General features: G+C 55.1%; 9 protein-coding genes across 9 annotated transcripts in view; 3 read left to right on the plus strand and 6 right to left on the minus strand.

The window, feature by feature from the left end:
- C8A04DRAFT_26164 (uncharacterized protein) overlaps positions 1-1085 on the plus strand; it is a gene marked incomplete at both ends in the record, with an annotated part of 3254 nt that extends 2169 nt beyond the window's left edge. The window contains one exon of the mRNA XM_062779827.1: positions 121-1085. Within this exon, the coding sequence (XP_062639375.1) occupies positions 121-1085 (965 nt within the window). The remainder of the gene's footprint in view (positions 1-120) is intronic.
- A 154-nt stretch (positions 1086-1239) lies between these two features.
- C8A04DRAFT_26165 (uncharacterized protein) lies at positions 1240-2093 on the minus strand (the record flags this gene model as incomplete). Its single annotated transcript, XM_062779828.1, has 2 exons — positions 1240-1895; positions 1949-2093. 2 exons carry the CDS (start codon positions 2091-2093, stop codon positions 1240-1242), a joined length of 801 nt encoding a protein of 266 aa, XP_062639376.1.
- Positions 2094-4262: 2169 nt separating this feature from the next.
- On the minus strand, positions 4263-5207 carry C8A04DRAFT_10109 (GINS complex protein-domain-containing protein; the record flags this gene model as incomplete). Its single annotated transcript, XM_062776468.1, has 2 exons — positions 4263-5003; positions 5094-5207. The coding sequence occupies 2 exons, from the start codon at positions 5205-5207 to the stop codon at positions 4263-4265; spliced, it is 855 nt and encodes a 284-aa protein (XP_062639377.1).
- A 2053-nt stretch (positions 5208-7260) lies between these two features.
- Positions 7261-8239, minus strand: C8A04DRAFT_26167 (uncharacterized protein; the record flags this gene model as incomplete). The annotated part of the gene is made up of 2 exons (XM_062779829.1): positions 7261-7543; positions 7626-8239. The coding sequence occupies 2 exons, from the start codon at positions 8237-8239 to the stop codon at positions 7261-7263; spliced, it is 897 nt and encodes a 298-aa protein (XP_062639378.1).
- Positions 8240-11742: 3503 nt separating this feature from the next.
- C8A04DRAFT_26168 (uncharacterized protein) lies at positions 11743-12274 on the plus strand (the record flags this gene model as incomplete). Its single annotated transcript, XM_062779830.1, has 2 exons — positions 11743-12174; positions 12257-12274. The coding sequence occupies 2 exons, from the start codon at positions 11743-11745 to the stop codon at positions 12272-12274; spliced, it is 450 nt and encodes a 149-aa protein (XP_062639379.1).
- A 785-nt stretch (positions 12275-13059) lies between these two features.
- Positions 13060-14095, minus strand: C8A04DRAFT_26169 (uncharacterized protein; the record flags this gene model as incomplete). The annotated part of the gene is made up of 2 exons (XM_062779831.1): positions 13060-13931; positions 14017-14095. The coding sequence occupies 2 exons, from the start codon at positions 14093-14095 to the stop codon at positions 13060-13062; spliced, it is 951 nt and encodes a 316-aa protein (XP_062639380.1).
- Positions 14096-15038: 943 nt separating this feature from the next.
- Positions 15039-15926, minus strand: C8A04DRAFT_26170 (mitochondrial putative enoyl-CoA hydratase; the record flags this gene model as incomplete). The annotated part of the gene is made up of 1 exon (XM_062779832.1): positions 15039-15926. The coding sequence occupies one exon, from the start codon at positions 15924-15926 to the stop codon at positions 15039-15041; it is 888 nt and encodes a 295-aa protein (XP_062639381.1).
- A 690-nt stretch (positions 15927-16616) lies between these two features.
- On the minus strand, positions 16617-19051 carry C8A04DRAFT_35295 (RNA-binding protein 25; the record flags this gene model as incomplete). Its single annotated transcript, XM_062783115.1, has 3 exons — positions 16617-18802; positions 18866-18949; positions 19006-19051. 3 exons carry the CDS (start codon positions 19049-19051, stop codon positions 16617-16619), a joined length of 2316 nt encoding a protein of 771 aa, XP_062639382.1.
- A 575-nt stretch (positions 19052-19626) lies between these two features.
- C8A04DRAFT_26172 (uncharacterized protein) lies at positions 19627-20454 on the plus strand (the record flags this gene model as incomplete). The annotated part of the gene is made up of 1 exon (XM_062779833.1): positions 19627-20454. The coding sequence occupies one exon, from the start codon at positions 19627-19629 to the stop codon at positions 20452-20454; it is 828 nt and encodes a 275-aa protein (XP_062639383.1).
- Positions 20455-20975: the final 521 nt, after the last annotated feature.

Here is a 20975-nt window from a genome sequence, read left to right on the forward strand (position 1 = left end):
ATCCTATTCCTAGTGGACCTCTTCCCAGTGGACGGTCACGTATCCGCATGTATGTACGTAACGTAACATACATACATACACAAAACCATAACCAAGACTATACATTCTCACACCTACCAGACAACCCCCTCTCCCCACCAACCTTCATCATAACCCGCCCAACCCCAACCACCACCCCCTCACCCCATCATCAACAACAGCGCCAACACCACCAACATCCCCCCTACGACCAAACCCATCTCAACCCCCTCTACCACTACCCCTCCGTCCCCTACGACCTCGATTCCCTCCCCGAAGACGACGATCCCTCCTCCTCCTCTGACCTCTTCGACTCCAACTCCCCCTCAGACCTCACTTCCCCCCCCTACTCCCCCTCTCCCCCCTCTCCCGACTCCCCCCCAGCCTACCGCGAACAACCAGACCCCCCGCCGCCGTCCTACTACAGCCAAAGTGAACGCCAAGCCCAAACCGCCGCAAACCAACGGCGAAGGCAAAATTCCTCTGTTGAGCTCTTGCCGAATCATCCTATTTTGCTCAGCCCGTTCAGCCCAGGTAGTCTTGGAGGAAGTGGGACTGATACTGACGATGCGGGGGGTACGAATAATGATAATACGACGGAACATTACCCGCTGTGGCCGACACATCGGGGTTATACACCACTGGATGCTCCGGCTGAAGTTTATACTGGTACGGGGAACGGGGTTGAGTCTGAGGATGAGGGGGATGGTGATGAGGGGGTTGATGCGGGAGGGCATGGACACTACCCTAGTGATCCAGACGATGTAGATAATCCAGACCGGCCGAATGGTTCTAATCGTGCTGAGGGCCGTCGGATGGTAGGCTATGGGTTTGATTACGATGATTTCGACACCGAAAACGATTCGGCGAGTGAAGAAGGAGGAGAAGGGGAGCGTCCCACAGGGGTGTTTGTCCCGGATCGGGAGGGGGAGTTTGAAGTGGATGATGCGTGGTTGGATCGGGTGGAGGCGGAGGCGGGAGGGGTTTTGAGAGAGGGGTATTGGGGGGAGGGGAGTGGAGGGGCGGATGGGTATGAGTATGGGTATGAGGATGGGGGGGATAGGTGAGTGTAGTTATGTTGTGGGTAGAAGGCGTTTGTTTGTTTGTTTTGTTCGTATCTTTGTATTTTGTATCGTATCTTTCATGACTGTATACCTCCCGCGTAAGAATACACATACAAAAATACACGACTCATCTCCAACTGTCATGTAGCCTCCCTGCCTAATGCTGCATCGGCAAGTCGAGTGACATCTCAGACCGCCGGCTCTGGTGTGAAGACATCTGCCGCAGCGGGTGTGATCGATATGGACTGTTGGAATGAGGACTGCGCGGACTCAGGGGACTGCGGGTATTGCCCAATCCCTGCCGTCGTGAATCCCACATTTCCGCTTCCGGTGCTGGCTCGTATCTCTCTCGGACGTCCGTTTTTATCTTTTGGCTTGGTCGATTCTGTTGTTTGTGCTTGTTTTGGTGATGTTCGTGTTGGACACCCTCACTTCCACTCCCACTTTCATCCGTCCTGTTCTCTCTCCTGTTGTTTCCTGCTCCTCCCCCATTCTCATTCCACCGCTCGATATCACTCTCATCCACGGTCATCCTCGTCCGCCGTCGCGCCAGTAGCCACCCACCCACCACAGCCAGCAGAAGCGCAGCTACACCCCCGACGACACCGCCTACAATCGGAGCAGGGTTGGTAGACGATGGTTTGCTCGAGGCTGTGGCGGTCTCGGCTTCGATGGTTGTTTTTGTGAGCCAATCGAGGTTGGTGGATGATGGGTGTGGGTTGGGTTGAGTTGTTGATGGCTGGGTTGGTGATGGCTCGGGGGTGGTTATCGCTCGGGGGAGGGCGTTTTGGTGGAGGGGTATTGGACTGGGTTCTAGATGGTGTTAGTTTGATGGTGAGTATGAGAGGACCACGGAATAAACATACCATTGCGCTTGCAGTTCGCCCCCAATCCCGAGTCCACACAGACATACACCGGTTCGACTTCAACCCTAGTAGAAACATCCTCCGCGCGGGCACTTCCACAGCTCACAAGAGCGGACAACAGTACACACAGTCCAATCGATACCATACTCGGTCGTCGGTGTTGTTTCCTTTTTGGGGTGTCCGACCGGTGGATGTGGAGTTGTATACCACAGTACTAGTATATGTATATGTCGTCGCTTTTCTCGGAGTCGCAAACCTTAAAAGACGACAAGTCCGTCCGACGCGCCGAACAAACACACGATCAAATCCAGCCAAACGGTTCAGATCAGATCTCACAACCCGGGGCCACGAGCGGGGAGGGAACCTCTGCATTTATCCAGCTTCCCGTCTCTCCTCCTCCCGTCTCTCGCTTTCGCTCACCCCAGCGCAAAACCAACAAACCCACGCCCAGACGACCCAGACCCGGGAACCAATGCAGGTCCAGCAGCTCGACTCGGCCGACACCGGTGACCCTGGCCTGGCTTGCGTGTCCCGTACAGGCAAGCCTGTGGTACACTGGTGCAGGACAGACACAGGAATCGGCATGGTCCTTTCCCTGCCGACGGCTCGGTACCGAACGCGCAGGGCTGAAGTCGTTGTGTACCGTGGCTGGGGTCGGTTTGGTTGGGATTTGACAGACGGCGAATTCATCGGCAGTGCGCATGTCCCCAAGACACACACATACTTCGTACACTCATCGAGATACCATGACGCGAAGCCACGAACTCTTCAGAGAAATCGCAAACAACAGCCTGATCTCAAGCCTGCAATACTCCATCCACTACACTAGTTAGTTACCTAGTTAGTCAAAGGCAAAGGAGTTCCCCTCAACTCATCAAGCTCGAACACCGGCCGAGTCGCGCTAGCCCCCTCCAGCTAGCCCCAACGCCCCGTCACACAGCGTCGCACCGCTGCGCCGCTAGCGTTGCAGCCCTGAAAAGCCGGGAAAAGCCAAGAACGTCCACTGGAAGGACCTCTCTCCTCTCGTCCCTGTCCCATAATGTGATTTCTTTGGGGCAACCGACATATTCTACAAACTCGTAGAACGTGAAAGAAAGAGAGTTGATTGATGAGTTGATGATCGACTGGTTCCATTCTGCCGAGAGCTCTTTACTGATATTCATACGGTTGATGGTTGAGTTTCTGCTTTTGTTAGCCCTCTGTTCCTCACCTCGATTTCCCAGCCCATGGCGCTAGCCCAACTTTCCAGGTGAGCGCCAATGCAGGTCCCTACCAGGGGCATCTTCCAGAAGGATTCGAAACGCTGCTTCTTTTTCTTTCTGTCGTTTTTCTTTTCCTTCCCATCCCTTCCCTGCCAAGAACCGGCTCGGAATCATCAACCGAGCGCCACGAGTTCCCGTTCCCTTTCTCGTCCATCTTTCCTTTTTCCTTTCCCTTTCCGTCTATCCGTGGTGTGGAAGCTGGGCATTCCTCGGTTACATCATGCCGTGTCGTCGATCGCAGTCCTCTGCAGTTCTCTGCAGTCCTGTGCAGGACACCATCTTCCTGGGACGCTGTTGCGCCGGCTGTCTGCGGCTGTGTTTCAGGATGATCGCTGTCGTCACCGGGCGCATGGAAGATTCAAGATTGTTTAGAGAAGCTAGGTGTCCGCTCTTCGTACGTCAACGTTGTAAATGCACTGTTCTCGATCTTGGTCGGTAACCCTACACGACAATGAAATCGGACGTGGTACGAATACAAAGACAACCCCAAAAGACTGTGCTGGACAAGGGTGACATCTGCTCACCCGCATACTGCGGGATTCCGAGTTGGTACTTTGTATGCAGCTTTCATCCGACCACTCACATCGCGGCAGCCGACATCGCCCAATCCCACCGTCGCAGCCATGTCCCTTCCCGTCCGTCCAGAGCAAACTGCCGTTTCTTTTTGGGAGCTTGCGGCTGAGGAGAGTTCACTGCGGGCCACTCGGTACTGAGAGGACCGTGAGTACGGCAGATGGCATGTTCATCGCTGTGGTGTATTTACTGTGTATATCGGTGCTGGAAGGCTTGGCGAGGGTTCAACTCGTTGAGGTGCTTGACAGCATTGGGGCCCTGCCAGCCTGCTTAGATATCAAAAGGTGTTCATATATGCGCAGTGCTTCCATCTATCATCTCAATTCGGCCGTATCGTGTCTGATATGCTGTCATGCCCGGGTCCCTGTATAGTTGACGTGTCGCTCGCTTTCCTCACTGACCCCAATAAGCCCAGAAGTCCAGTACTTTTCGCCCGCCCGTCCAACCTCTCTATCTCCCATCTCCCATATCCCAGAACCTCAAATCCCCATATCCTCATCACTCTCCTCCTCCCCAAACCCATCCCCCCTTCCCCCTCCAACCCCCCCTCCCTCCTCCTCCTCGTCCTCCCGTCTCGCCGCCTCCGCACTCGCCCCAACCTTCCGTACCCCATCCACAACCCCCAACACAAACCCCCTACTCTCCGCAAGTTCAATCGCCCCCACCCCACGCAAACTCATCAACCCACCCCCAAACCCTTCCAACCGCGCCGTACTACTCCTCATCTTCGCCGCCCGTACCTCCACCAAGTCCCGCAACAACCCACGTACTTCCCCAGCGCTACTCCCCGTTCCGCCACCGCCGGTGGTCGTGCCGCCGGCAGTCGCCCCGGCGATATCATCCCCCGCGTGCGTCAACAACGCCTCCGCAACCTCCAACCAGTGATACGGCAAATACCCCGCCGGCGCATCCGCCGTGCACGCCGAGCCCCTAAACGGAGCCGATATCCTTATCCCATCCTCCCCATCTTGTGTTGAATCCAACCCCTGCTGACGCGCCGCAAACCCGGGCCGTGAAGGGTCAGCGCGCGAAGGGATAGGCGGGGGTGGGGAGAAAGCGTCTGGGTCGTCGCGGGTTTCGCGGCGGATGATTTCGGCGAGGGAGGAGGGGTGTAGCCAGGCTGGGGGGAGGATGTTGGCGCGGCGTTGTTTTTTGAGGAGGAGGGCTAGCCAGAGGGGGAGGTCGGTTCTATGCGGGGGGCGGAGGGAGGGGGTTTTGCCCTGTTTTTTTTTGTTTAAGGGTTAGTAAGTTGGGTAGGTGGAAATAGTTGGTTGGGTTTTGGCAGTGGGAGAGGAAGGATAGAAACGTACACCTAGCAGGTCAATGCTCTCGAGGCGCTGGCGCGGAACGACAGTGACCAGCTCCATCTCGGCTACGAAAGCCACTTCGGCGTGGGTCAAGCCCGACGGTAGCGGGAGTGCCATTGTTCTCTCTCTCCCTTTCGGGCTCTCGCTCTCGCTCTATCGTTCGGTTGGAAATGGCCTGTGGTGGGGTTGTCACCTCATTGTGTTTGACGGGGCGGGGTGCGATGCCGCATACGCAATGTCCTGCAGCAGCGGGCGCGCGGATCGGAAACGAACGAACTAAAATCGAAACGTGAATGTCGAAAGTGTGCTGAAAATAGCTGCGGGCCGAGTTTCGCGTTGATGAAAACGCGGGGCAGGCGCGGGCTGCTCAATTGGTGCTGACGTCGCGTGGGTGGGGCTTGGCGCTTCCAGGGTTGGTCCAGAGCGGTGCTCACAGAGCTGCACTTGCAGGCCAATACTCGTCAGTGATAGAAATTTGACAAGAAGTAGATGTTTTACTTCCATGAGAACAACCCCTAAATTAATTGAGGCAAAGCGGTGAGAAACCAGGCCACACCAACACTCACCCAAGCAAGAGCTAAAGGAACCCTAACCCTCGCCCATCCAGAACCCGAGTTCACACTCTCGTAAGGAAGGAGCGGCTCTCTTGGAACACTTGTGACCCCAACAATTACAACAATCACGCTCTAGTTTTCCAGCTTAGATACTCCTTTGACCGACCGCCGTTGGTGCAAAGCCGTACTTCATTTGAGAGATCGAGAGTTTGCAGTGGTTAGTATTCTTATCTCAGGAACTCTTTCAGCTGATAACTATTGCTTTGTTCAGCTTAAATTTAACTCCAGCCATCACATCTTTCTCTTAGAATGAGCCTGACTTGCAATATGTAGGTTCATTTACACTACCAAGTATCAAGACGTCAAATCTTGTTCTCCTTGAATCCTCGGACGGATCCCACGTGTGCTTCCGCGAAAGTGGACCAACCCGAAAATGTGGAACCCCGACCTGTCAAAGTGGGGCCGCCCACCGGAGCCGGCTGCCGGGCTTGCCGGGCTCCCCACACCCGCTCCGAACCTCCGATCCGCCGGTCTGGCCGCCCGACCCATCTTACATAACCCCCCCGACCCCCTCAAAGCCAAAGAACGGAGAGCATAATCCCCCCCAAAGGATCCATTAGCTCCCCCTTCCAAATCCCGACTGCCTGGTTCCCACGAGGTTTTTCCGCCCGTTCCTTCCGTCCGTCCCATTCCCATTGAATTTAGGCTTCCTGTCTGTCAGCGGCACAGGCTCACAGCGGGCCGCGGCTGGGTCTGAGCCTCTTTTCCATACTACACTCCACTTACTTCCATTGCGCGGGGAAAGCCGAGGGTGGTTACATGCCGCTCGCCGCATGCCGCCGCATGTTGCCGCATTTCACCGCGTAGTGGGTTTCGGAGTCGAGTTGGGATGATGGTCACAGGAAAGAAGAGAGAAAGAAAGTCCTGATTTGTAAAAATGTCAAATCAGTTCGTGCCGAGGTTGTTTTTACTCCCCGTTTGTTGCCTGGGCCTGGCTCACCTCACCTCTCACTTTTGGGGGACTGGGGGAGGTGGGTTCAGCCACCACGCGAGGGCGCGAAGGATGGGGTCGTGGCGGGGAGTGATGATGGGCCAATCCTGCAAGGCTGCAGCGCAGCAGGTATCGTGACGGTTGAGAGTAGTGAGTCGGGTGTTCAGATGAAACGACACAGACAAACAAACAAGGACACAAACACGCAGAATTGGGAATGAGATGGTTCAGTGGGAAAGTAAATTCGTTAGGTCGTTATGCTGCCTCAAACGTAGCGTGTCTCTGTCGTCTCTCGAGGTCTGGACGTGAGAATCCCCTCCTCGTAGAACCTTGGCCCTGGAGTTAGAACACTACTCCAGCCCCGCGGCTTTTCTTTTTTTTTTTTTTTTTTTTTTTTGGATCCCCTTCTTGTTGAACCTCGGCTCTGGAGTTGGAACACCACTCAGCCCCGAGGCTCTTTTTTGATTTATTTAGTTTCGTCTTCGTTTCGAGCGTAGCAAAAAGGAAAAAAAAAGAAAAAAAAGAAGAAAAAAAAGGACAAAAAAAAAAAAGAGAAGACAGGTAGCAAAATATACGCTCAACACACTCCATCATTTATGTTCCATTTCAGTCCACCCAACGCAACTCATACTCGCCCCCTCCCCTCATTTTTCTTCTTCTTCCCCCTCCCCCCTTTCCTTCTCCCCGCTTCCCGCGAATGACTCCTGCTCAAATGCCGCGTTAAATGATCCCCTCTTGCAAACGTCCTCGCGCACCACCCGCAGCGGGGGCGTGTCGTGGGCACGCCGTACTGCCCGGCCACCTCGCGGTGCCGTGCAGCGATGTGCTTGTTCCGCTCATTCGGGTAGGTGTGGCCGAGGCCGCAGACGGGGCATTTCTCGGGGCGGATTATTTTGCGCCATTCGCGTCTTTTCGGCGGGAGGGGTGCTGTGTGTCAGGGAATGATGGGCTCATAACGGGTCATGACTAGAGGGGAAGGGAAAGACGTACGCGGAGACTCCAGATGGACGATCTTCCATGGTCAGCTCCCGGGACGTGGCAGCTTCTTGTCCTGTGTCTTGGCTTGCTGTGGGTGACGACTGGAGGTTGGTGTTTGGTAAGACGGTGTACATTTCCGAGGTGAAAGCCTGACTCATCCCAATTAGCGTGCCATGAGACAGCCCGACATCTAATGGCAACGAAGGGAACATTGTCGATGCTAGCGGGGTATGGATGTCTTTCCAGCCCATGGGAGGCGAAGTATACGTCGTGTTGCTGTACAAGCTGACAGGCGAGGCCAGGCCGGGGAGAGATTCCATGGACGGACTAAGCTCCATGGGCTGGGTGGTCGACACGTTAAGTGCTGGCGGAACAGGGGCCCTGATATTGCTGTCGAGCTGAGATTTCGAGGCCACAGGGTAGTTGTGTAGTGGCACTGGCCAATCCGCGGGAAGGTTCTCGAGCGAGTAGTTCTCGAAAGTATCCAAATGGAGACCCTCGAAGGTATTGAAGTCTAGAGGGCCGTCGAAGGTCTCCCGGTCGAGAGGACCCTCGCCGCTCCCGTCGTCATCCCAGAGCGGCCATCGCCCCGGGTTATCAAATTGGTGAGAAGTTGGCAGCTCCATCGTGGGTGGCAGGGGCGCGTTTTGGCGAGGCTGCTCTCCCCTGGCACCGCAGATGAGCGATTGGCGCTGTGTTGGGTGGATTCTTTCTGTCGATGGTTGGAAAATAGCAATGTTTTGGTTGTTTTTTTTTTCTCGATCCGCAGTGTTGCGGATTGCACGAGGCAGTTTAGTGTGGACGATTTACCCAGGTCCACTGCAATCTGCTATTGTCGGGATGTAATCGTCAACTATACTGTCCTGGTCAAGTGTTTACGGCAGTACTAGAAGAACTCACGTTGTTCATGGTTTATTTCCGGCTTATCAACCGACACAAGTCCTTTCACTTCTTTCCATTCCCCAGGGCCCAAACCCTCTCGAGTTGTGAGGCGCGTTGCACGTTGCGTGATACCCTGCCCGGATGCCATATCGATCTTCCAGCAGAGCGAGCCGGCAGTACACCTGATGAACGATCGCCAGTATCATGCCGACGGTGAAGTGTGGGCATGATTTAACAGGCGGCTCATCTAAGGCTCGCTCTGCTGAAAGATCGATATGACATCCGGGCGGTGTACTGCCAGAGAAATGGGGCATTGGCAAGTGTGCAACCGTGAAACTATGGAGATTGGCGGGAAACGACTGAGGTTGGCTAGAAGTCGATTGGACGAGGTCTAAGATGACGTTAAACCAGTCGTCTTGTATAGATCACCAGCAAGACGCCTTACATTCCGACTATTTGGGGCTCGGAGGACTGGCCGAGCTCATGCCCTCGGCCCGTTTTCCAAGCCAAGAAGCTGGCGTTGCGTAGAAAGGAAAAAGAAAGCAGAAGATGGATCCCAATGTGTAATCCCCGAGGCCAAAGTGCCCGGAACCGCCACTCCCTATGTGACCCCCGTTAAAATTCACCCTCCGTGGCCGTGAGGAACGGAGGTGCAAGTTGTAAGGGGGGTCACATAGGGAGTGGCGGTTCCGGGCACTTTGCACCTCTCACGAAGTACAGGTTGTTGTTAAAGAGGTTGAGGAGAAAAGAAGAGAAAAAAAGGGAGAAACGGAAACACCAAGGTTATTCACAGGTTTTAAGGCAAGTCCCATCGAACCCCACGTATTTACTTCGTTGTGACCTACGTTATCTATGGCAACACACAAGGCTATCATGTCTCGCATATGTACAGGTAAATATAAAGCTCCTGATTGGCCCTGGAGGGGGCATACAAGGCGTGCAGTGGGAAGGTTCGACCCAGTTCCCCCGCCATCTACATGCGCAGCGTCAACGGCCGCCATTGGATGCTTTGTCCGTTTGCCGGTCTGAGGCAGACATGCAGGTCACCGATATTGGGTGATTGGGGAAGGGATTCTAGCTTGAGGGGGATGGTAGTCCAGCGCCTGACCGAAATTGATCTCTTCTCCTTTTTTATTTGGTAGATGGTTGGCCTCGTTAATGCGGGAGCATCCGCCCCCTGCCCCTCCATTTAATCAAGCTGTATGATGCGTCGCGTTGACGTGGAGGATACACAGCGTAGTGTGGGAAATGGAAAATAGGTAGAGGGGCAGTCTCGGTTATATCGGTTTTCTCCCGGTGTACATACATCATAAAGATCATGAGCAGCTCGCATTGACTGGAGTCTAGGATCTATTTTCGGCCCCCGGCTCCGCCGGAGCGGAACCCTTTCCGGCTACGATGTCGTGTCAACGGACTGCCTTGGTCGCGATCCTTGAATGGGATAGATTGCCGGTAAAAGGTTAAGCCTCATAGCACCAAACGGCGCGGGGCGCCATCCATCGGTGGGAATCCTATGCTACTGCCAAGTCCTAGACCGCTCGTGAGAACTCCGAAAGTCCTTTTCCCGCTGCTACCCCCACGATAGGCCCCGATTAGCGAGGTCAAGCCACATCTCTCCAGCCGCCGCGGCCGCGCCTGTGATCCTTAGTTCTACTATTGACGTACGTCATGCTATGTCGACGAGGCGATGCTGTGTAAGGCATTTTTTTTCCTTTTTTATTTGTTGTCCTTTACTAGCATCGCCATCCCTCGCGGATCCGACAGCCGGTCCGAGATGCATTCGGGAGTAGCGACGTGTCCAGTTCGGGACTATGTTTGCGAGCTTGAAGCTAGCGATCGTGCAAAAACATTTCGGGCCACGCGATGTTGATCTATAACATCATTTCATATAACGACCCCGTTTGACACTCCCGGCTGACCAAGCAACTCCAAGACACGGGCGGGCACAAGAGTCCGGCCCGCGTCAATTTGAACCGATGTGAGCGGCCGAACCGGTTATTCCGATTCCCCTTATTAGTCATGGGCTCGCTTGTATTGTGTAAGGCTGATTCGGTTGACACCGAGAACATCTCGGCCGATGCCAGCGGACTGCCGGTACTCATGTGGCATGGAACGGAGAAAGAAGTCCTACCGGCAAGGAAAGCGGGTTGCGCACGTTGTTATGATGACAGGAACTGGGAGCGCTGCGGGGAGAGTGGAGGGGACTCCGCAGTGAGCTAGGCGCTGAAATTGTTGGTTTCACTGGCTGTTTTGGCGCGCTGTGGGGGTGGGCCTTTGGTGGTCCTTCCACTGCGGACTTTGCGCCGTTCAGGGGTGGTCTTGCCGGCCAAGCGGGCCTAGCGGCCTGCAATTGGGTTAAACCCGCGCAACGGAGAACCCCTGACCCCGGGCCTCTCACCTCGGAAAACCCACGTGCCTGCCAGTGGATCGAGCCGAGATCTCGGACTTGCAAGCTCGCACTTGTTCCAACGTCAACGCTTCGAAGAGATGGGCAAATTGGCATTTAATTATTGGCGCAGCGGGCGCGCGGTGGTGGCCGTGCTTCCGGCTTTCATCCATCGCCGCAATCCTTTTGCAGGTAACCGGCCGTTCAAACTCACAATTGCGAGTCACTCGGGCATTTTTTTGGTCGTTTGCTCATTATTGACTTTTTGTTGACTTTGCGCCCACGATCCAATCCCAATCGTCGAATACCGCTTACCCCTACCCAAACTGGCAACCCCCCGTCTCTACCTCTCTCACCCCCTCACAACTCCATCTGATACTTCCTGCATTTCACCTTGCTCACACCCCATCTTACCTTTTCTTACCTTGACACCTCCGAAATTCCTTTGCACCTAGGTACCGAGTCTAGACCAGCAGAGTCACGAGGTACCCCCGAGACACTGCCCATATCGTTCAAAGCTGCCTATACCATAGCTCACCAAATCTCACGGGCTTCTGTAACTCGGCCACCTCTTTCACCTTACCTTCTATCTCTCCAGCCTAGCACAGCCAGTCCCGTGTCATAACCCCCAGGACATTGACGTTCTGTTCTGCCCATTGGTCACGAGTCCTCAGTCCGAACCCGACGGACCAGCTCACCACCCCCTGCCTTGTTCTGATTCCGTCTGGACACCAAGGACGAATACCTAGCTGGTCGAGGCCGTAGGAACAACAAGCAGCAAACAACTCGCCGGGTCCGAACTTCCACTACAGGTAGCAGGACACGAGTCGTCTCAACCAGACGGACAGATATATAACCATCATGGACACCCGACCCGATTCACGACCATGCTCTCCACGCTCTCAGCACACTTCCTCGTCATTTACATCAACCTCATCAACACCACCACCGCCAACCCACCCGCTCACAACTTCCAACCTCTCCAGCCTCAACAGCAGCCTCAACTCCCTGGACAACAAATCCCTAGTCTCGCCTCCTTCTAACAACACTCACGACCTCATCCTCTCATCCCTCACTGCAACAATGTCCAACAACTCCTCCTCCTCCAACCGCAACTGGAACGACCTTCTCAAGCACGGTTCCGCCCTCGGCATCCTCAAGCCCGACGTAGCTTTCCCCCCTTACGGCGGCAGCACGACAAGTGGAACGGGGGCTAGCGGTGGAAGTGGAAGTGGAAGTGCAAGTGCTTCTGGGTCGGGGGGACAGAGTGGGAGTTCGTATCCTGCTGGGGGGGTATGTTCTTTTTCCTTTTTCTTTCTTCCTTCTGTTTTGTGCGCGTGGTTATGGGGTTGATGGCTAACAGTGAGATGGACAGCAAACTTCGCGGAAATGAGCTGGCTTGTTACGCTACTTGAGACGGCAGCGCTGCTTGAGATGGTGGTTGACTTACCGCGGGCTTATCAAGCACTGGTGGATGGATTTTTAGACGGGGTATGGGCGGCTTTGGGGTAGACGCCGTTGGGTGATGTTTTGGGATAGAGGGGTGTTCTTTTCGTTTGTGGTATATTTTTCTTGGGGTTTGATGATAGAGAGGACCTGGAACGGAACATACACGCATGGGATCGGTGTTGGGTTTTGGCATTTGCACATTAGACCGGGGATTAGATTTGACTGCCTCACGGTGGATTGGTTCAATGATGTTCGCTGGCTTATAACCATGGGAGTTTTAAATCGAAGTGATCTGTTTGTGAGCTTCAATTCGAGACAAGTTGAGAGCGAGGGCAGGCCTAACTTTATTTTATCATTTCAGTTGTCGTCATTTTGTTTCATTCCCTGCTTTAAGGACGAAGAGGGCCAAGGGTGAGCGACTGAGTAGTGTTCTACATCTCTGTTGGTAACGTCGTTGTTGATCGACGCCCATTGCCACGCTTACACCTAGACGCAAGTAATCCTACACGAGTTACATGTGATGCAACACAAAACTGTTCACAAGTCAGCACTTTGTTATGCCATTCCTAGGTATTTTCCTATTGGTATTAATTACGGCCCCAACGAGCGACTCATGAAATTTAGTAACCCCCTTCGCACCTTCAACCCACAACTCCATCAAATCACACACACAAAGTAAATATCACACCCCAAACCACCCCACTCAAAATAAATAAACCAAAAATAAAACTAAAACCTCTCCCTCTCCTGCCTCCTCACCTCCTCCCTAAACACATTCCCCTCACCTCCACCCTCCTCACCAACCCCCCCACCAGCAAACCACCTCTCCGCATTCCCCCTCAACCCCTCAACATCCGTCTGCACAACCCTAATCTCCACTCTCTTCCCCCCCAATCTCACCCCAGCCGATCCCTTCCCCAGCTTCCCATTATTACCCATATTACCAATACCAAACGTACCCACCTCCCCTGTTTGGCCACGAGCGTTATTGGTCTTATTCTTAGCACCGAACGGCCAGAGCCGTACCCCGTACCCTTGACGACGACGTCGAACAACGATGTAGTAAACCACCATTCCGATCGCAGTAAGCACCGCCAGAGTGGTAGGTAGTGCTACAGCAAGGGGGTTTACCATGCCTGGTGCTGTGTTCATCTGTTGTTGCGGCCGCTGTGGTGTTGCAAAGGGATTTGTTCCATCCATATTGCCAGCCATATCGCCGGCCATACTGCTACTCTCTCCCGAAGGGGGGCTTTCTCCCTCGCGGAAAAGTATCACGCTCGGTCCTGGGAAACGCATCGTCCCCGAGCCAATCCGTACAAAAGTCCCGTTTGCAGGGTTCTGAGAGAGAGGTACGGCGAGGGAAAGGGTTGCTGTTATCGTTGTTGTGGTGTTGGTTGTAGCAGTAGAGCTGGGAATCGGGAGATAGGTATCGAGGATGGGCCAGGTGAAGGAGCCGGCTGTGAGGTCGAGGGCTGGGGAGGTGAAGCCTATTGTTGAGGGCGCTCCGGGAGTAGTGAGGGGGAAGTCGACTTGGAGGAAGATTTGGGGGGGTGCTGGGCCCGGGGGGTTGGAGAGGGTGAAGAAATCGGGGGACCAGGTTACTGGGTGTGTTAGTTTAGGTTTGCTTTGTGGTGTGGGTGTTTGGGTCTGGGTTGGGGTGAAGAGGAGTGGGTATCTGTAGCGTACCTTGGATGGCTGTTCCGATTTGGAAGGATGCGCCGTCTTGGGGAGTGCAAAAGGGGGTTGATGGGTCCTGGTCACACATTTTGATGTACGTCAGTCGATGTAAAAACAAATTCGAATATAAAATTTTTTTCGTCAGGAAAAGGAGAAGAAACGGAAAATGCCCAGCCCTTGACGGCCATGTCTTGATATACATCCTGGACATTCGATCACACTCATACGTAGACCACCTTTATCGTTCGACCACTACCAAAGAAACAGACCAGATGAGACGCCACACTACTATGCGACACATTCCCATCATGCTTTCACTATCACGTCTCTCGTGGTGGGTGTCACGGACCTTCTGCGCTGTCGAAACCAGTCCGGCGATCACCCAAACTCAGGGGTCAGGGGTCAGTTTGTTTGACACTTCCCCGGATTTCGGTTCTTGCCGACCCGGTTGAATGCAGATATGTACATATGTACATGCAGTTGATAAGTGAGATGGGGATAGAGAACTGAGGAAAAGCATCTGAAAAGTCTGCTCCTTGACAAGTTAACCCCTCTTGTATTCAACTTGTCGGCTTCGACTTAACCATCCACCCTTCCAATCATAGCCACGTCCCGTTCTAGTGATCATGTTTTTTCTTCCTCTCTTTTTTTTCTCCGTTTTTCTCCATTCCTCTGTTTTTTTCTTTTCTTTTTTAACCATCGGCCTTGTCGGGAGAATTGATGTTGATGTGTGCCAATGAACAGTGTGAGTGCTGAGACTAATCGCACTAATCGCACTGTATTTGTATCATTAACACCTTCACACCATGTTGTCGATTTCTCCCATTCCTCAACAACGGGATAAGAAAGAGTGATATATGACAAATTAGTTGTTAGCTCGGGCCCGAAATTTGATCTGTATTTAACCTTTGGTTATGTAACTCCCAACTCACACTCGGCCGTCTCTTACTCCCGTATTGTTATGACACTCTGAATCTGGAGATAGCCTCAGATAAAATCACATACTTCATACTGCTCCCTCTTATATCCCCCTACAACTTACTATCCCTCCAAACCGGCCTCCTCCTCTCCACAAAACTCCTCACCCCCTCCCTCATATTCTCCCCCCCATCAATCCGCCCATACATTCCCGCCTCCAACACCTCCGTCCCGCGTTCCGGCCCCAACGCCTCCCACCCCAACCTCAACCCCTCCCTCGACACCACCACCGCATCCGGCGAATTCCCACTCACCTCCCCCGCCAACCTCACCGCCTCCTGTACCACCTCCCCTTCTCCCACCACAAAATTCACCAACCCCCACTCTTTCATCTCCCCCGCCGTATACCCCGTCCGTCCTAACAACGCCATCTCCGCGGCGCGCTGCTTGCCCACGGTGCGTACGAGTCTGGGTAAGGCCCCCGCAACGGCAATGACACCCTTGCCGACCTCGGGCAGACCGAAGCGGGCGCGCACGCCGTCGGCGACGACCAGGTCGCAGTTGATGACCATTTCCATTCCGCCGCCGAAACAGAGGCCGTTGACGGCGGCGATGATGGGTTTTTTGCCCGTGCGGTTGGAGAGCCCGCCGAAGCCGTCGTGTGTCCAGCGTGAGCGGTACTGTGTCGCCTCATCTCCCTCCTCTTCCTTTCCTTTCCCTTCCCCATCCCCCTTCGGGCCCGCGTCGCGATGCTTAGCATCCCACTCCCTCAAATCCGCCCCCGCACAAAACGCCCTGGCTTTCCGTCCATCTCCGTCCTCGCCCGTGAGTACGGCGCAGCGTAGAGAGGGCTGGGCGTCGTACCATGCCCAGAGGGCGGCCATGGGGGCGTGCTGGGCGGCGGGGATGGCGTTGAGGGCGGAGGGACGGGCGAGAGTGACGAGGAGGATGTGGGGGGCTGGGAAGGTGGTGCGGACGTTGGGGACTGTGGGGGGTGGCATTGTGTTTGTTTTGGGGGGGAGTTATTGGGCGGGTTGTATTTGGTGTATTTTTCGGGACTTTATGTTTTTGGTGGTTTTTGGTGTTGGGTATTGATGGCAAATGGGGATTCTGGATGCTGTCGAGGAATTGGTGTAAATCAAGTTGTGTCGGTAATGCTCGATGGTGCTATTTTAGAAATGTCGATAAAAGGACAGTCTGAGATGAAGGATGAAGTGGAAAGCCGCGGGTATTTACAGTAATTATGAAGACCAAGAGGTACGAGAGTACGAATCAAGTAACGGCTTCTCCTCATACTGCCCACTATTTTGTTGGGGTAAGACGCCCAGGGGAACCAGCAGGGATTGAACCGAGGCCCGGATCTCTAACTCCGACTTCTTCAACAAAAGTCCTCTCCCTTTTTGGACGTCTGCTGTTTCTTGCATTGTTTCCTCTAACGTTACTGTCTCCTCTATTGTTTGCAATAATACTCTCATCCTTGCAATCAATCACAGCTCACATCACGTATCGTACAGGAGGAGAGAAATAAATCCCAACGCCGGAACAGGTCCAATTTTATACACATCCAGCGAAACGACCACAACGCCACTATTAACGTTAACGTTACATACAATACTACAACACATTAACCTCCCCACCCCAAAATCCCCTTAAGTTCCCAACTTCAGTCAGCTCCAGCTAAACCAGCTAAACTACGCCGGCAACCCCCTCTTCTCACTCTCCGTAAAGAAAATCACCATCCGCCACAACTTCTTCACCATATCCTCCGCATCTTCATCCAGCGCCTCACTCAGCGTCTCCACCAACTCCGCGGGCTTCTGATGTTTCCTCAGATGCTCCTCCACCACATCCACCAGAAACTGCTCCTGCACCCCCAAATACTCCACCACCTTCTTCTCCACAAACGGCCTCAGCTTCTCGCGTATCGCTGACTCCTCCAGGTAATCCCACTTCACCTCCCACCCCCACAGCCCTTCTTTGTCGGCGGGGATCTCGTGTGCCAGCGCCCGGACGGCGTTTTGGATGTCTTCTTCTGTCATGGCTTTGGTGTCGGTGATGGGCTCGAATTTGATGGGGACCAGTTGGCGTTTGGCGGTGCTGTCGTTTTCTTCGTCGTCGAGCAGGCCTTCCACTTCGGCGACGGTGCGGCGCGTGCCGCCGGTGCGTTGGGCGGCTTTTTGTGCGGCGGCGCCGAAGGAGATGGTCACGCGTTGCGGGGCGGCCGGGGTAGCAGCGGCAGCGGCGGCGACGGGTTGGCGTTCCATTTCTTCGGCTTGGCGCTCGAGGAAGGAGTCGGCCATGTCGCGGGCGTGTTCCATTTCGGCTTCGGCGCGGCGGAGTTCGTCTTCTTCGGCGCGGCGGTCCATTTCGTCGCGGGCGGATTCGGCGGCGCGGAAGGCGGTTCGTTCTCGGATCCATTGGCCGTGGTCGCGGTAGTACATGTGGCCTTTGCGTGAGGCCTCACGGTCGTCGTCCCAGGCTTTGTCTCGTTCCAGTTGTTCTTCGCGCCGTCGCGCGAAGCCGTCTGTGTCGGCCCGGTCGCGTTCGCGTTCTCGTTCTAATGCGGCCGCACGTTGGCGTTCCCGGTTGGCCCACTTGCGCTCTGCTTCGAGGTAGACTTTGTCGTCTTCCGCTCGTGTTTTCGCGAGCTCCCGGTTGTGCAGCTCGTCGTCGGATGCGTCTGTGCCGTCGTCTTCGTCGTCCCGGAATGTTTTCCCGTTTGTAGTCCCGCCGTTGACAAATTCTACCCTGTTTTGCTGCTGCTGCTGTCCTTTGGGTCCGGATGGTGCGTTGGGCACGCCGCGAGGGCCCAAAGGAACGGTGTTGGAGTTGCTATTGCTCGGTGGGGGGGAATCGAGTCGTGATTTGCGTGGCGCCCCGTTCCGCTGCCGTTCCATCTCCTCAAACTCCTCCTCTTTCCGCAGCCGCTCGAGATCTCGCCTGTTGCTCCTGTCTCGGAACGAGGCAATCTCAGCCGCCACCGTCGCCCGCATCTCCGCGGGGATATCCGCAAGCTCGTCCTCCGGGGCCAAGGGGATGTTAATCACCTCGACGCTGTCCCCGTTCCCCATGGTTGTATCGCCCTCGGCATCCTTGCTACCGACAGAAGGTGGGTAAAAAAGGTCGCGAATGAGCTGTTTCAGCGAGGCCCTTGCGTCTGCCAGGCGTGCGTCGACCGCCGTATCGTCCCCCCTGCTTTCCTTCCATGACTCCAAGTACTTGGTCGTACTCGCATCCACCTCGACCTTGAGCGTGTCCTTATCGATGCCCTCGAATGGCTTGTCCTCGTCGGCCGGTGCGTTCTCGGTCGGGGCTTGTTTCTTCACGGGCACCTCGATGTCTTTGAGTAACTCGACGGCAGCAGCTAGCGATTCGGGGTCTTCGTACTGTGCAAACCCAAACAACGCCCCCTTGTGCTCCGACAGATGCGACTGTCCCGAGTCCCACCGGCGCAGCCTGCCTACTGTATTCAACAGTTTCTGCACGCCGGCCTCGCCGCCGACTCCGTCGGGAATCTTGTGGACGAAAATCGTTCGCAGCCGCTCTTCGCTCGTGGGTGGGACCAGCGCCTGCATGCTCTCTCGCATCTGCGCGCGGGATTGGTCCATGTTGCGGTCGGAGCCCAGCCCGGGTCGGCCAGACGTCGGGGTGTGCGAGTCCTTCCGGTCGTTGATGAGGGACGAGCCGGGCTTGGCCGGCGGCATGGTCGAGCCGAGGCGGATCACGGGGGCGTTGAAGTTGATGTTGGGCAGGTTCGGCGGGGGTTGGAAGGACGCAGGAAGGCCGCTTGGTCGATTAGCTTGCGTCGCATTACTCGACTGCTGGACACCAGGGGGCGGCGCCATCCCAGGGGCAGAGGACATGCCTGGTGGAGGGCCTGATACCATAGAGTTAGTTTGCGAAAAGCGAGGAGGGCACAGGAGAGTAGAATTCCACATACCGAGGCCCGGCGGCGGTGCCATGCCTGGGGCGTGCGACGCACCCGGGTACGATGCATAGCTTGGAGGCGCTCCATACGGAGGTGCTGTATTGAAGATGAAGCAGTGTCAGTAAAGTAACCGTCTCGATGAACGCTCCAACCTGATGCAACGTAAAAAGGCCTACCTCCATAAGGGTTGTACGACATAATGGCGAAGGAAATTCGGCAACCCGGGGATGAAAACCTCGCTCTAGAATGAGAAAGTCGGTGGACTCAACACACAATCGGTGTTTGGTTGCGGAGTGGCAGTCTCCAGTGTATGCAGGACGACAGCGGTCGCGATCGCGACGATGGAACAAAAGTTCGCCTGGATTGGATTGCTGCATGCACAGACCACCTCAAAAGCCGCGACCCACTTGTCAAGGTTTCTTTCCACGCCTGAGTCAGCAAACTGTAGCACGTGACCTTGACATCAACAAGCGCACATTCGCCGCGGGCGATGTCGGGCGGACACATCATTCGCCGGCCAATCTTCGTTCCGCCAAGCTTCCTAACAGTGGGTAGTGGGGCTCCGGCCAATGCTTCCGCAGCGCGACATTTGGGAAAATCGAGAAAGTTAAACTTCTTTTTCAGCAGCGAGCGACCACTACCCACATCGAGACCGACCGGAAACACCCCCATGATCAATTGAGTACGCCCACCCACTCCCTCCGCCGAGCACCAAGGCATTGCGGCAGACCACTAACCTAATCATATTTTTCTTTTTCTGTCTCAACAGAATCATGGAGCTCCGCCCAGTCGTCTCGGTCTGCCGTTCGGTAGCGACAACAGCAGCGAGGCCATCCCTCGCTATCACGACCCGACCGTCACCATTACCATCGGCCCTCGTCCTCCTCCAACGCCGCTCCTTCACCCCCAACACCAACAACCAGCGGCCCGCCGAAGCCACAGCCACGGCCACATCCACCTCCCCCTCCTACACCACCAGCAACCCCAGCAGCAGCCCAAGCCGCCTATCCCCACTGCTGCCCCCGCGCCCACCCCCGGCCCAAGCCGGCAGCAGCAACAGCGCAGCAAGAAGCGGCTGGGCCAACCCCAAATCCGCCCTCAACAAACAACGCCTCTTCGACAACACCACCACCACCTCTCCCACCTCCCCCCTCAGCGGCCTCGGCGGCAAAACCCAACTCCGCGGCGGCCTAGGCCTAAACAGCGGTCTCGGCAGCGGCAGTTCCTTCCTGGACCGCATCGCCAAAGACACCGACCGCAGCACCACCCCCGGCGGCGGCGCGGCAGGACGCTACACCATGTGGGGCGACACCACCCTGGGACGGTACGACCTGGCACCCGAACCCTCCCTCCGCCTTCGGCCGGCGACGGGTCGCACGATTGATTTGCAGGGGCGGGTGGATTTGGCAAGGGGGTTGAGGATGTTGGATCGGATGGTGGGGCAGAATGGGATTCGGAAGATGGTGAGGTTGGCTAGGGCGCATGAGAGGCCGGCGTTGAAGAGGAAGAGGTTGTGGAGGGAGCGGTGGAGGAGTCGGTTTAAGGAGGGGTTTCATGCTGCGAAGTGTCGGGCGCTGGAGTTGAAGAGGCAGGGGTGGTAGTTATCTATCCACCACAATCATGCAGATGAGAGGGGATGAGAGAAAGGAAAAGAGGGGACGGAGAGCCATAAAGGAGTGGGACCTACCGCGATATCTTGTCTGGTGCTTCGATCTGGGGCTGTCGTTAAAGTATATCGTATAGATGGATGGATGGATGGATGGATGGATAAACGGTGGGGGTCGGCGGCACGGTGACACAGTGAAAATAAAAGCACATCACGGGGGAAGAGGAAAAGGGCGGATCGACAGAAATCTGTAGGAATACCACGACTCCAAGATCTTCAGTTGACCAGGCAAGGCAACGGTGGGGGGACGGAATATCTGTATTTATAGTCTTGCACTGTGGTAAAACAATATAGGGGGTAAACATGGTAATCATCCAGTCGTACCGTACCTGAGACCTCTCATCTTACTAATCTAACACCAACTAAGATACCAATTTCCTCGTGCATCCCAGCGTTAATCATCACGACGTTATACTTCCCAGTCTGAGCATGTATTTCCCATCTAAGCGTAAACAT

Source organism: Dichotomopilus funicola (genome assembly GCF_033296635.1).
Source record: "Dichotomopilus funicola strain CBS 141.50 unplaced genomic scaffold C8A04scaffold_11, whole genome shotgun sequence".
In the NCBI taxonomy this organism is placed as follows: Eukaryota; Fungi; Ascomycota; class Sordariomycetes; order Sordariales; family Chaetomiaceae; genus Dichotomopilus; species Dichotomopilus funicola.